Source organism: Pantherophis guttatus, chromosome 11 (genome assembly GCF_059756535.1).
Source record: "Pantherophis guttatus breed Tessera chromosome 11, ASM5975653v1, whole genome shotgun sequence".
In the NCBI taxonomy this organism is placed as follows: domain Eukaryota; kingdom Metazoa; phylum Chordata; class Lepidosauria; order Squamata; family Colubridae; genus Pantherophis; species Pantherophis guttatus.
Window position 1 is genome coordinate 3224810 of NC_142073.1, and position 13469 is coordinate 3238278.

The 13469-nt window shown below is 43.8% G+C and overlaps 1 protein-coding gene across 1 annotated transcript in view; it reads right to left on the bottom strand.

The window, feature by feature from the left end:
- Positions 1-421: 421 nt before the first annotated feature.
- The window catches only part of CDH13 (cadherin 13), a 425229-nt gene continuing 412181 nt past the window's right edge, over positions 422-13469 (bottom strand). The window contains exons 12-14 of the mRNA XM_034426532.3: positions 10999-11229; positions 9346-9561; positions 422-1597 (exon numbers count right to left, since the gene is read on the bottom strand). Coding sequence (XP_034282423.1) covers positions 1590-1597; positions 9346-9561; positions 10999-11229 — 455 coding nt within the window. The 3' untranslated portion in view covers positions 422-1589. The remainder of the gene's footprint in view (positions 1598-9345; positions 9562-10998; positions 11230-13469) is intronic.

Genomic DNA, 13469 nt, shown 5'->3' on the forward strand with positions numbered 1-13469 from the left:
AAAAATTGACAAGTTGCCCCAGCAATTAACACAAAGCAGTTCTAGCCAGTGAAACCATCAGTATAAAAGAGAATAAAACCCTTTCTACCAAAATATCTGTCCCTCAGGAGGAGGAGGAGGAGGAGGAGGAGGAGGAGGAGGAGGAGAGGAAGAGGAAGAGGAAGAGGAAGAGGAAGAGGAGGAGGAAGAAGAAGAAGAAGAAGAAGAAGAAGAAGAAGAAGAAGAAGAAGAAGAAGAAGAAGAAGAAGAAGAAGAAGAAGAAGAAGAAGAAAGTTTAATCTGAGGAGGAGAAAAAGAAGGGAGATAGGGAAAATTTAATCTAGAGAGGAGGAGGAGGAAGACACAGAGAAGGCAAAGAAAGTTTAATCTAGAGAGGAGGAAGGGGAAGAAGAAAAAGAAATATCTAAAGGGTGAGCAGAACAGGATTTTAACATTTTTATTCTCTTGCAAAAGTTCATCTTCATAGCATGCCACCCAATGGAAGATCTTCCCCCATACCGGCTGAGCATATCAAGCTGGGCAGTACGTTTGACTCCAATCCTTGGAAATGAAATGGAAAATCAAAGGAAATGATAGCGTCCTATACTATAAAACACAGGAAGATCTCTCTCTCTCTCTCTCTCTCTCTGTCTCTCTCTCTCTCTCGTTCTCCCTCTCTCTCTCCCTCTCTCTCTCGTTCTCCCTCTCTCTCTTGTTCTCCCTCCTTCCCTCCCTCCCTCTCTCTCTCTCTCTCTCTCTCTCTCTCTCTCTCTCACTTTTTTTCTCTTAAGTGATGCTATTGAATCAGCTGCTTCACACAATCCTCTTGTCGGATGCTCTCTCCTTTGGGTTACTCCAGTGTTTCTCAACCATAGTATCTTTAAGAGCTGTGCTGGTTGGGGAATTCTGGGAGCTGAAGTCCACAACTCTTAAAAGTTACCACGGCTGAGAAAACACTGGGTTGAGGACCACTATTTTACACGTAGCATAAATGCTGAGCAGAGCTACTGGTGGCCACCCATCACCCTGCTTCCATGTTCCTCTGCCCCATTTGACCCCCAAGCCTAATGTGAAAGCCATACAAAAGCTAATCCTATCGGTATATCTCTTCTCTCTCTATAAATATATATATATACATATACATACACTCATACATATACAAATACTAACCCACAGACAATTGTTTTAAAACAGTTCAATAGCAACAAGTGGACAGAGAGGTGGGAAGGGGAAGACAGAGTCATCGCGTAATTTGGCTCCCAGAAGACCGAGTTTTGACTGTGTCTATTTTGTTGTTGTTGCTGCTGCTGTTGTTGTTGTTGGTTTTTGTTTTTTGTTTTTTGTTCTCTTTTTTTTCAACAAGAGGCCATCATGTCCAATGCTCTCGAGGAAGGCATCCGGAGCGAGGCTGCTGCAACTTTTGTCAAATACAATCCAGTTGCTGGGAGGACACCGAGCTGAAACCGAGAAGGGCCCATTCTTGAAGCAATTCTGAGGCTTTGGAGAAGGAGGAGTCGAAAAAGTCAGAGGTGATCTTCCGTTTTGGGATAGTACGCTCTTTGCTTGTCACCATGGCGAAACGCTAGGCCAGCTTTCAAAGTCAGGAGTTCTTACAGACCTGGATGGTGAGCAATGACATCGTTTATTAGCAAGCATGCGGGGAAGTTTAAAGACCATATTTATTTTATTCCTCCTCTAATCTTCAGCCACATTTATTTGGTGGCTCACTTATGACTCTAAGCAATTTACATTCAATTACCCACGTGCCAGAGCAATTCATCATAAAGATTTAAGGGTAGAGAAGAAAACACCCATAATTACATTGGCCATTTAAGTGAGAAAAAAAAAGGAAAAAGGCCGGGAAACAAAGAAAAATGTAACCTCCAAGGATTTGAATTCTATTCTTGGATTCGGTTTCCTTTACATGATTTATGCGTTTCACGCCCAGACCTATGTGGTTCATACAGAATTTAGTGTTTAGATAGTTGGTGTAGTGATTACGTCAGGGGTGAAATCTACTTACCTTTCTTACCGATTTGGAAGTGCACGTGCCGCACACACGCGCTTGCTTCGCTCATGTGCACACATGCGCACTTCACATGCGCGCACAGACATTCTAAAAACACACGACAACAACATTGGGGCGGGTGGGCGGAGCTTTGCTCCGCCATCCCTACCAGATTGCTGAACCACCCACCATGATCGCTACCGGATCGCCCAATCCTGTCAGAACTGGAAGCATTTCAGCCCTGGGTTAAGGTACCAGGCTAGAAACTGGGAGATTGTGAGTTCTAGTCCCATCATAGCAGAGGTGGGTTTCACTTACCTTCACCACTGGTTCACCATGTGCCTGTGTACATGCTCGCTTTGCATGTCCACGTGCTGTCCGCACATGAACCCAATCTTCTGCGCATGAGCTTTGCTCCCTTGCGTGCCTTCCATGCATGCGCCCAGCCTCAAAAACATGCCTAATTAGCATGACTTGGAGCTGGGGTGGATGGGCACGCCCACCCACGATTGCTGCTCCCAGTTCATCTGAACCAGTGCGAACTGGCTGAATACCACCTCTGCATCATAGGCACAAGGCCAGTTGGTTGACCTTGGGCCAGTCACTCTTGCTCATCCCTAAGAAGGAGGCAATGGCAAACCACTTTTGAAAAACTTTGCCAAGGAAACTTCCAAGAGGTTTGTCCAGGCAGGTTCTGAAAATCGGACACAACTGATCAGAAAAAAAAAAAAATAAAGTTTTTGTTTGATAACCTTGATGGGCTATGAGTCAAATCAAATAGAGCTTCTCCTTTACTGAGGAATGAAGTAATTTGCAAATGCAAGTTAACAACCAATTCTTTTTTACTCCAAAATTTTGCACCATTCAACATGCTTTTTTTCTTCCCAGTGGTGGGATTCAGCCAGTTCGGGCCGGTTCGGGTGAACTGGTAGTTACATTTCTGGCTGGCCCAGCCCTTCCCCGCCCCACCTCTACCAGGAGTCCCCCCCCACAGCTCGTTTTCGCTCCCAGGAGGCTGCAGAGAGGCCTCCTAGGCCCAAAACTAAAAATAAGTGCACCAGCGTGCCTACCGTCCCTGTCCTAATATTCCTTTTTACTTACTCTTTTCATGTATTCAAATTATGTTTATACTTTTACCTGTTATCTTATATATGCTTGACAAAAACCTTAAAAAAAATGGGGCATGGGGAGGGGTGCTTCCCCCCCCCCGTGGCACGTTTTTGCTTCCAGGAGGTGCAGGAGGCCGAGTGCTGCCTTTCACACCCCCTGGCCATGCCCACCATGGCCACACCCACCCAGCCGGTCATTAGGGCAGAGAACTGGTTGTTAAATTATTTGAATCCCACCACTGCCAAAGGACCAATAGTGAGGCGTAAGGAGAAAGATTCAAAAGATTCAACAATTATGGGGAGAAGAGAAGGCAGACAGACAATTCTGGTATTTCCTGCTGGTTTCTTGCTAGTCTAATACTAAGAAAGACCCACAGCAGGCTGATATTTCTGCACCCTTCCTTGAAATCTTACACCATGGTTCCATCGCATAGCCAAGCATCCCTAAAAACTAAACATTGCCAATTGCTACCAGAGCAAGGAAGAAAAATGACCCAACCTTTCCACCAAATTGAAATCTAACCAAGATACCTTCACACGGGAAGACAAAAAGATAAACTGGGTTAGATTAAAAAAGAAAATGAAAAGTTGAGAGGACAGATTTGTGATTTTTTCTTTGCTTTTCCTGCCAGCAAAGAAACAGCCAAAATCTGTCAAGTAAAGTATTGTGTGTGAATTATTGGCTGATTTTAGCCAAAGACTGTTGTAAAAGAATTCAGAAAATGGCTGTACAGTCATAAGTCTGTCATAATAAGCTACTGCAAAAAGAACTACAGCCTGTCACAAAACATAATTTAGTTCCTGTGAAATTAGGGAACATTAAACATTTTCTCTTAAATATATACAGTACTATAGAAAGTGCCAAAATTTAATCTGTACAGCTTTCAAGACTGAGGCTCAGTTGATAAAAAGGATTACAAAATAGTGGCAATATTTCTGTATGATCAAGTATTTGTGTCACATAGAAACACTTATCTTCTCCATGTGTTTATTGCAATGTTTCTATCTGTGTGGAATACATACATACATACAAAATACATACATAAATCCATACAAACACATGCATGTTCTAGCATTGTGTTTTTGGGACATAATAAAGCTATCATCACTTCTTGCTTTTATCCATTAATTTCAAGGATGTTAATTCTCGACACGAAATAGAATCCTTACACTAACGCTTGTTGACCTTATGTTGCACCATCTACACACCCAAACTTCATTTTAGATGAATTAATTACACTTTAAATGGACACAGAACCAGTTTGGGGCATCAGATTAATGTTGGGGTAGGGAAACTGAGGAAGGTTGAGTTGCAGTTTGGCAACATGCGTAGGTCAACAAGTTTCCCACCAAGAACTAGGGAACAATTCAAGAGTTAAGGAAGTTATAAACTAATTTTCTAGCAAATGGAAGAATAATTCACCTTGAGACCTTATCATCACTGGAGGTTGAACCTTGAAATCAACAGACATAAGGCAATTGGGATTCCATCCCAACTATTTCTCTTGATGCTTTCTGATGCCCTTAGTTGCATTTAGAGTAGCCCTAATGGCACCAGATAGACTTAGTCATGATTAATTTATCTGCTGGCTCTCATTTGATCTGCTCCAAATGTGATGATTCTAGAGCCAATTTATAGAGAACACACTGATGGTTCCAAATGGCTTCATTTGGCCAAATAGGGAAACCGACATTTCATATTTGACTACTATCTCTTTTCCCCTCTCTGTTCTCCAGCACAGCCCCTCCACAAATATTCTCTACAAGAAATCTTGATACCTGAAATTAAACCTAGATTCACCCCCCACCCCCAGGCTAATTAAGCTGAGAATCACAGTTGCTCATTTCAGTCTAACATTATGGACTGAGCTCAACGCTTGATTAAGATGGGTTATGATCTATCATCTATCAGAGGTAAAATTCCACTGAAATGGGGCTATGCAGGAGCATCAAAACCTTCTATCCTGTTTGTGCTTGTCATAGCCCCTTTGAAGTTCAGAGACATACAATGTTTTCCTTTCACACAACTTAAAATACACTCGAAGAACTGTGGCCTTCAGAGAGGGCTCAACTATGACTCCCAGAAGATTTTTTTGGACAGGCCAGAGATATTGGGAATTGTAGCTCAATGAGATTGTTCAAACATGCTCCATTATGGCTTTTCCAGCATAGCACATTCCTGCAAATGCTATAGATCCGTGATGACAAACCTATGGCACACGTGCCACAGGTGGCACATGGAGCCATATTGGTGGGCACACGAGCTCAGCTCTGGCACGCATGCACGCACTGGCCAGCTGATTTTCAGGCCTTCTGGGCCCATCAGAAATAGGAAAACAGGCAGTTTACTGCCTCTGGAGGGCCTGGGGGTGGAGAAGGCCCATTTTTTGCTCTCCCCAAGCTCTAGAGCCTGTCTGGTGGGACCAGAAGTTGGCAAATGGGCTGTAGGGTCTCCAGGGCGGTGGGGAAGGCCATTTTCGCCCTTTCCAGGATCCTAGAGAGGCTCTGGAACCTGGTGAGAGCAAAAAATAGGCCTTCCGGTCCCACCGGAAGTCAGCAAATGGGCCATTTCCGGCCTCCAGAGGGCCTCCTGGGGGGGAGGCCATTTTTGCCCTCCCCAGGATCCTAGAGAGGCTCTGGAGCCTGGGGAGAGCAAAAAACGAGGGGTTGCATGTGCATATGGGGGGGCAGGGGGCATATAATTATGGGTGTGGGCACATGCGCGTGCGACCCCCACCCTGCTCCCCCTGCTTTTGGCACGCGATGGCAAAAAGGTCAGCCATCGCTGCTATAGATCATAGGGCATCCAACCTTGGCCACTTTAAGACTTGTGGAACTTCAACTCCCAGAATTCCTGGGTGGCTGAGGAATTCTGAAGTCCACAAGTCTAAAAACGGCCAAAGTTGGACATCCATGCTACAGACCCCAACAGAGAGGTAAACCAATGCTCTCATTAATAAAACAGTTGGCAGAGTCTGTTTTGAGGATTAGGCTGTTTTGAGAATAGAAATTAAATGCTGTGCTATCTTAGGATTTTGAGTTCGTTGCTTGCTGGAATGGGGAGGAGAGCTGCCAGAAAGGGCAAACGGTTATTGCCATTTCAGCTGCAAGACTGATGAAAATTAATAGGTGCTTAAATACCTGGACATCTTTGAGGCTTATTTGCAGGTACCATCCTGGCATCTCTGTGCTGTGCGACTCCCTGGCACACCTGAGGCCTTTCACACTTAGTCTGACAAATTAATTTCAGTGAAGGCTCTGCGCAACTTATGCCATCTCTGCACCTCCAGCCTACTCCCTCCTCTCCCGCCCCATCTCAGCTCTTTCTGGAGACTGCAGATGCTGTTTTCTGCTTTCATTAAGGATCTGGCTGAAAATAACCTCTGCAGTCCATGGACTGCAGTGATCTCTTACTCGCTGAAGGGACCTAACATGCTTCCATAATGATTCGCACCTAGATAAAAAAGATTAAGGCAATGCATGTGATCTGGCTCATTTCAAAATGGCATGCCCTTCTCTTTAAAGCAGGCTGCAAATAGTCCATGGTCCACATCTCCTGGAACAGCCAATGGACAGCAAATAAGATACTTTAGACTACAGCCAGACAACTATAGAAAAGAAGGAAGGAAGGAAGGAAGGAAGGAAGGAAGGAAAGAAAGAAAGAAAAAAAGAAAAAGAGCCAGAAGGAAAAAAGAGAGAAAAAAAGAAAGAAAAAGAGGGAAAGAAAAGAGAGAAAGAGAGAGAAGAAAAACAAAGAAAAGAGAAAGAAAGAGAATGAGAGAAAAAGAGGGAAAGGAAAAGAAAGGAAAATAAGTTAGGAAAGAAAGAAAGAAAGAAAGAAAGAAAGAAAGAAAGAAAGAAAGAAAGAGAAAGAGCCAGAAGGAAAAGAAAAGAAAGAGAGAGAGGGAAAAAAAAAGAAAGAAAGAAAAGAAAAATCCAGCCACAAATCATTTCGGTGACTTACTGAAGAGGCACATGTTCCAATCTTAGAGAAGATAATTGCCTCATTTAAATGATAATATGTTTTGTCTTACCAAAGTGGTTTTCTCATGACTGTATCCTCTATTGTAAAATGTGCATACACAAATGTAGAAGTGAGAACAAGCAAAAGAAACACCCCCTCCCTCCCTTTTACTTTACCTCCCACACAGAAGTGCACTTGTGAAACCTAATCACCAAGAGCCAAGGCAGACAACGGAAAAGATTTCACTAAATTGTCGGTGCAGCAAAAAAAAATTAAGCCTATAACTTTGCCCAAAGCGATGGGGACAGCTCATCTGTTCAATACACATGAAAGCTCTTGTAGTAGGTTTCCCCCCCACCTCCTCCGTCTTTTTTTTTTTAATGGCATCATAATCTTTGATTATTCCTAGGAAATATTTGGTCTGCAAGAGATATTGCTGTGAAGTTTAATGGCAGTTGTAAAAAAAAGAAAGTTCAGCATGTGGAATCAAGAAACTCCAGATGTGAAGTTGGCAAATTTTGGCAGGGTAGCAAAAAAAAAAAAAAAAAAAACAAAAAAACCACCCCAAAACTAAATTGCTTAGCTAGTTCTCTGGCTTGAATCTCTTAATGCTTTCTTCTGGAACTCACTAATTATATCTGTAGAAAATCTGCAGACATTACAGCTATCTTTAGCTGTTATTGCTTGTGCTTTTCCAGTGGACTCAGCACTGACAGAACTTTGAACTAATGGGCCCCATTAGATGAATGCTAGCAGAAAGTTCTCCTTCTCCTCCTTCTCTACCCCTCCTCCTCTTTTGCTGCTTCTCCTTTTTCTCCTCCTCAACTCCTTCACTTTCTTTACTGCTCCTCCTTCTCCTTCTTTCCTTCTCCTTCTTCCTTCTCTACCACTCCTTCTTCCTTCAGTTTGATAAAGGGCAATCTGCTTTTGGCATTTCTTTTCAAGAAGAAAATAAAGTCCAATAATTCCTGGACAGATAGACAGATGGATAATAGGATGGATGCATGGATGGATGCATGGACAGACAGACAGATGATAGACCAACTGACTGACTGACACCCAGAAAAAATCCAGAGTGATGAAACATTGGATAATAGAAAACAAGGAAGTTGGCCACCCTCATTCTCATTCAAAAAAATATGAAAAACACTCCAGCTCTCTGAGAATAAAGTTCAAATAATAACAAGAAGATTCTATTAAGAGGGAAGAAAACTTCAGAGGAACTGCAAAGCATTAGAAGTTCCAAGTGAGGCACTAATGGAATTACTCTGCTTGAAGAGGTCCAAATAAAAATGTTACTTGGATTAACGTTTTATAAAGTTAATATAAAAAGTTAAAGATTATCTCTGATAACATTCCCAGTTGTGGTACCGTCTCTTCCTTCCATTTTCATCTCTTTCATATTGTTGAACATTTTTTTCAATCCCCTTTTCACATATGCATAAGAAGTAAGGAATAGCTGTGCTGAGGTTTTTTTTTTTTTTGATTAGTAGCCTTAGGAGATCTCTGTCAGGAAAAAAGAGATGGTTGCATGCTTGAAATCTAAAACCCGAGCACTTGGTGGTGAGCACTCAACAGAGAGCAAACCCTACTCCCTTCTAGCACTGATGATATTCCCTAGTTGGGTCATGAAATGTCTGCAAGAAAACAACCAAGCTCAGAGAGCACTGAGGACCTCAACAACCCAGACAAGATCTAAAGGAGGCCCATACTTTGCTCAGCAATGGTTGTTCATACCCAGGAGACAACTCCTAAAGCCAACAGTCTCCTCCCATCCCTTTCAGATTGAGCTAAATTGGTTTAGGGTAACCTCACCAGGGGTGGGCTGCTGGGGGTTCGTAGGGGTTCAGGAGAACCTCTAGCTAAGATTCTGTGAAGTTCAGAGAACCCCCCAAATCCCACTTCTGGCTGGCCCCGCCCACCCCACCCCTCCCAGGAGTCCCCACGTGGCCTGTTTTGGATGCAGGTAAGTGCAGGGCGGGCAAGACTTGGGGAGGGCAAAAAACGGCCTACTGGAAGTTCAAGAAGGTTGGAAATGGGCCCGTTTCCAGCCTCCAGAGGGCCTCCGGAGCTTGGGGAGGCCGTTTTTGCCCTCCTGGAGGCTGGAGGAAAGCCTTTGGAGCCTGGGGAGGGCAAAAATGCCCCTCCCCTAAATGGTGCAGGAGGTAGGCCACGCCCACCATTGGCCACACCCACCCAGCAACCAGACAGAGAACCCCTTGCTAAAATTTTTGAAGCGCACCCCTGCACCTCACCATATAGTTTGACGCTATCAGACAACTTACAGCATAAACTGAAGAGCCAGAGGAAGATGAGAACTGTGCTGGTGTGAAACGTAGGCGAACCGCTACAGTCCACTTTGTATTTCGTGCAGGAGCACACCTGGATTTTTAGTTCCGTATTATTAGTTAGAGGAGGTGTTCCAGGATCCGTCACCGAGATGGGGATGATATAATTGGCCTTCTTCAAATTTGGGGGCACGGCAATTTGGCTGTGGGTATCTGCAGGAAGTAAGGAAGTTATATTTAGGGCGATGGTTTAAATCTTGCAGAAGACACCGTAGTGAAGTTTCTTTCAAACTTGGCAACTTTAAGATGGGTGGACTACAACTTCCAGAATTCCCCAGCCAGCATGTTGCCAAGTTTGAATATATATATATATATATAAACCCTGCTGTAGTGGAACAGTTAAAAAAAAATCAGCTACAAGACAGGTGGTCCAGAAGTCAACCGTTATCCAGCCAAGGAAATTTTTAGCACACCCCTCAGTGCCAACTCCTCTTTTATTTGCAATAGGAGGATAATAATATTGCCTTATCATAAAATGTTAGTTTAGGGTTTATAAGTAGATGAGACCCGTGAAACACTCCGAGTGCTTAACACAGCCATGAAAGTGTCCGCAGGGAGCCCTCTCCTCCATCTGTCTTTCTGTATACATTAGGACTTCTAAGAACTTTGCACAACACTCGTAAAATGCACACGGAGGATATGCTGAGCTCCCAGCTCTGTGCAAATTGTTCACAAGTTTCAGACCTTTACAAAAATCAGAGCCTTGGCTATCTCTTTTTGCTCGTTACAACACACTTTCAACCCTGCAGAGGTTGGAAGAGATGAGCGGCGACCGGCCGGGCATGGGTGGGGCCAAGGAGGGGTAATTACTACCAGTTTGGCGAACTGATGCCCATAATCCCTAGTGGTTCGCCCGAACCGGTCCGAACCGGTAGGATTTCACCCCTGCCCTGCATGCAACCAAGTCAGCTTTGGAAGCCATTTTTTTAAAATTTTATTTTAAATTTGATTTATATGCCGCCTTTCTCCGGAGACTCAGGGTGGCTTACAATGCGTTAAGCAATAGCCTTCATACTTTTGTATATTTATACAAAGTCATCTTATTGCCCCCACAAACTGGATCCTCATTTTACCTACCTTAGAAAGGATGGAAGGCTGAGTCATCCTTGAGCCTGGTGAGATTTGAACTTGCAGTAATTGCAGGCAGCTGGTTTTAATAACAGGGTGCTTTAGACTACTGTACTACCAAGGCTCTTTTTAACATATATAATATTAACATCGGAAGCTTCCACACTGCCACCTTCTTGCGCTTGGGAAAGTAGGAGTGGGGGAATTTAGTAGAGTGATTGTAGTTAGACATGATAGCATTCTTCTCTGGTCAAGGTCATGGTGTTCCTACATCTGGAGGAGGAGTGGTTGCAGTGATGGCTCAAGTTGGGACGGATGGTGATTGGACCATGTGATGGACTGATGGGTGCAGGGGCTGGATTTGGGGTTTTGATTTACTGAGGGAAAACCCGGAACTGCACGTGGTGAAGGTGGTGGCTCGCACAGACGGGACCCAGCCTGATTTATACATGCAGGGAGAAGGACAACTGTAAGGGAATGACAACACAATGCTGAAAGTTTGGCTGTTTCTAATAGACTTACTGTTAATTCTGGTAAGCTTCCATACTTTATCTTGACCTGATTGCTTGCTCAACTCAAATTTGAAGGGCTCTTGCTTGGGGTGAATGTCTTTATCTAAGGCACCAAAGACAACTTTCACGTCCTTTGCATCTTCACAGACGCTGGCTACCGTTGGGTAAAGAGACGGAATGTTGTCGTTCACATCCTCCAAGATAATCTGCAACGTCCCGGTACCTGTAGCTGGAGGGCTACCTACAAGAAAAGCAGAAGGTATTTACAAATGCCCCATTTGTGTATATTGCGTTTCCCTGTAGGATCAAGGCACTCATGCATCAAGGCAATAGATTAGCATTTAGGCTTCATAACAGAGAGGGAAAAGAAAAAAAACACACACAAAAGAATCCATTGGGTGCCTATTCGCAATGCCAGAGCATTCTTTCTTTGATGATCAGCGTTCCAATCAATCAATCAATCAATCAATCACAAAAATGGAGAATGACCATCTTGTGAATCAGAATTGGAAAACCAAGTTTTCTGATTCATGTCTGCTCTGGTATGAATCTTATTTCCCAGGACGTGAATAAGGGGTGAATTCAAACAAATGACTCCAAACTAGCCTCCAATATTTTGTATAAAGCTGGACTTATAACCTAGTACAGTGGTGGCAAACTTTTTTGGCACCGAGTGCCTAAACCGGAACGTGCGTACATGTGCATGCGCCAAAGTGCCGGAAATCCGAAGACCAGCTGGCCAGCACACACACGCTGGGTGGGGCCCAGAGGCCTTAAAGAGCACTGAGAGACGAACACTTCCAATGCTGACTTTGCATGGGATTCATTTCCTACTCATCGTATTCTGAGGCTCCAGCCTGTTTGTGGGGAATAAAGCTGAGTTTTGCCATGTTTTGCCATGTGTCTTGGCTCCAGTGGTGAAATCCAAATTTTTTTTACTACCAGTTCTGTGGGCATGGCTTGGTGGGCATACAGGGGAAGGATACTGCAAAATCTCCATTCCCACCCCACTCCAGGGGAAGGATACTGCAAAATCTCCATTCTCACACCACTCCAGGACAAGGATACTGCAAAATCCCCATTCCCTCTCCACTCCTGGGGGAAGGATATTGCAAAATCCCCATTCCCACCCCACTCTGGGGCCAGCCAGCGGTGGTATTTGCTGGTTCTCTGAACTATTCAAAATTTCCGCTACCGGTTCTCCAGAGCCTGTCAGAACCTGCTGAATTTCACCCCTGCTTGGCTCTTTGTTCCTAGCCAGGGCCGGCCTAGAATGGCTGAGATTCATTGAACAAGCATGTGAATTACTCAAGTGAAATTATTTGCGTAACAACTGTAGGAAGTTAGCACCCACCCCTTTCCTAGAAGAATGAAATATTTTGGGAAATATTAAAAAAGGCAGAATATTATATTTCCCTGGATGAGAAATGGACAAGCATGTTTTGAAGCAGCTCCCATCTTCCTGCCCCCACCCTTTATCAATGGGCCATTAAGGCCTGGGCCAGTCTATTCTACATAACAAAGATCTACCTCCTTCAGGCAGAGCCATAGTAGGAATTGCCAAAGATCCAACAAAGATAGGATTAGCCCTCTACACAATAGCAGCAGAAACTCACCACATGTGACCTGGGAAGCACATGTGACCATCAGCCAGCAAGGCTAGCTAAGACCCCCACCTCCTGGGAGTCTGACAACCAATCAGGATACTGTTTCGGAGCCCCAAGAAATGCAGAGCCAGAGAGAGCATAAAACCCCAAGGATTTACTGTATCCCCCCTTTTTCTGTTCAGGAACTCAAGCCATGTGATCCTGTCCACCATTAAACCATCTTTCCAAGCAGTCTCCATGTTTCCAGTGTCTTTTTCCCCACTTGGAGCAGAACCCAGAAGGATATTTCTTCCTACACAACCCTGCTGAAAAAAAAAAAAAGATTGTAAACTGGGCAAGACTCACTTAAAAACCACCTTGCTTAGCAATGAAAAATCCGGTCTCAGTTATGTTTGTAAGTCGAGGACTATCTGTAACTGATAGGTGGTTGGTTTCACGGTTAGCTTTATTTTTGCAGATTTCCTCACAGTAGTGCTTTAGGACTTTCTGAGTTAAGCATTTATCTTTGGAGAGCAGACTGAAGACCAGCACTTTCCTCTGTTTAGATTGACAGGTGGTAATAACTTCTTGTCCCCTTCCAAAGTTGACCTAGCTATCTCATATACAGGTGAGAATGTGATTTCTCCCTGTTCTTTTTTTCCCTTCTCCTTCACCATCTGTGTTTTCGGTAGCATCTGCTCCCAAAATGAAATTGTAAAGCCAGCAACAACAAACCACATATTTGTTTCTAGTAATTACTAGCATTTGTAATGATTCTTCCATTCCAAACGAAGGAGGAGCATTATTATTTCATGTTACTCCGAGGGATAGGCAGGGATTTTCATTTTGTGATTCCCTGAAGAACTTCCTGATTCGTGTAATACTCTTTTTTTTC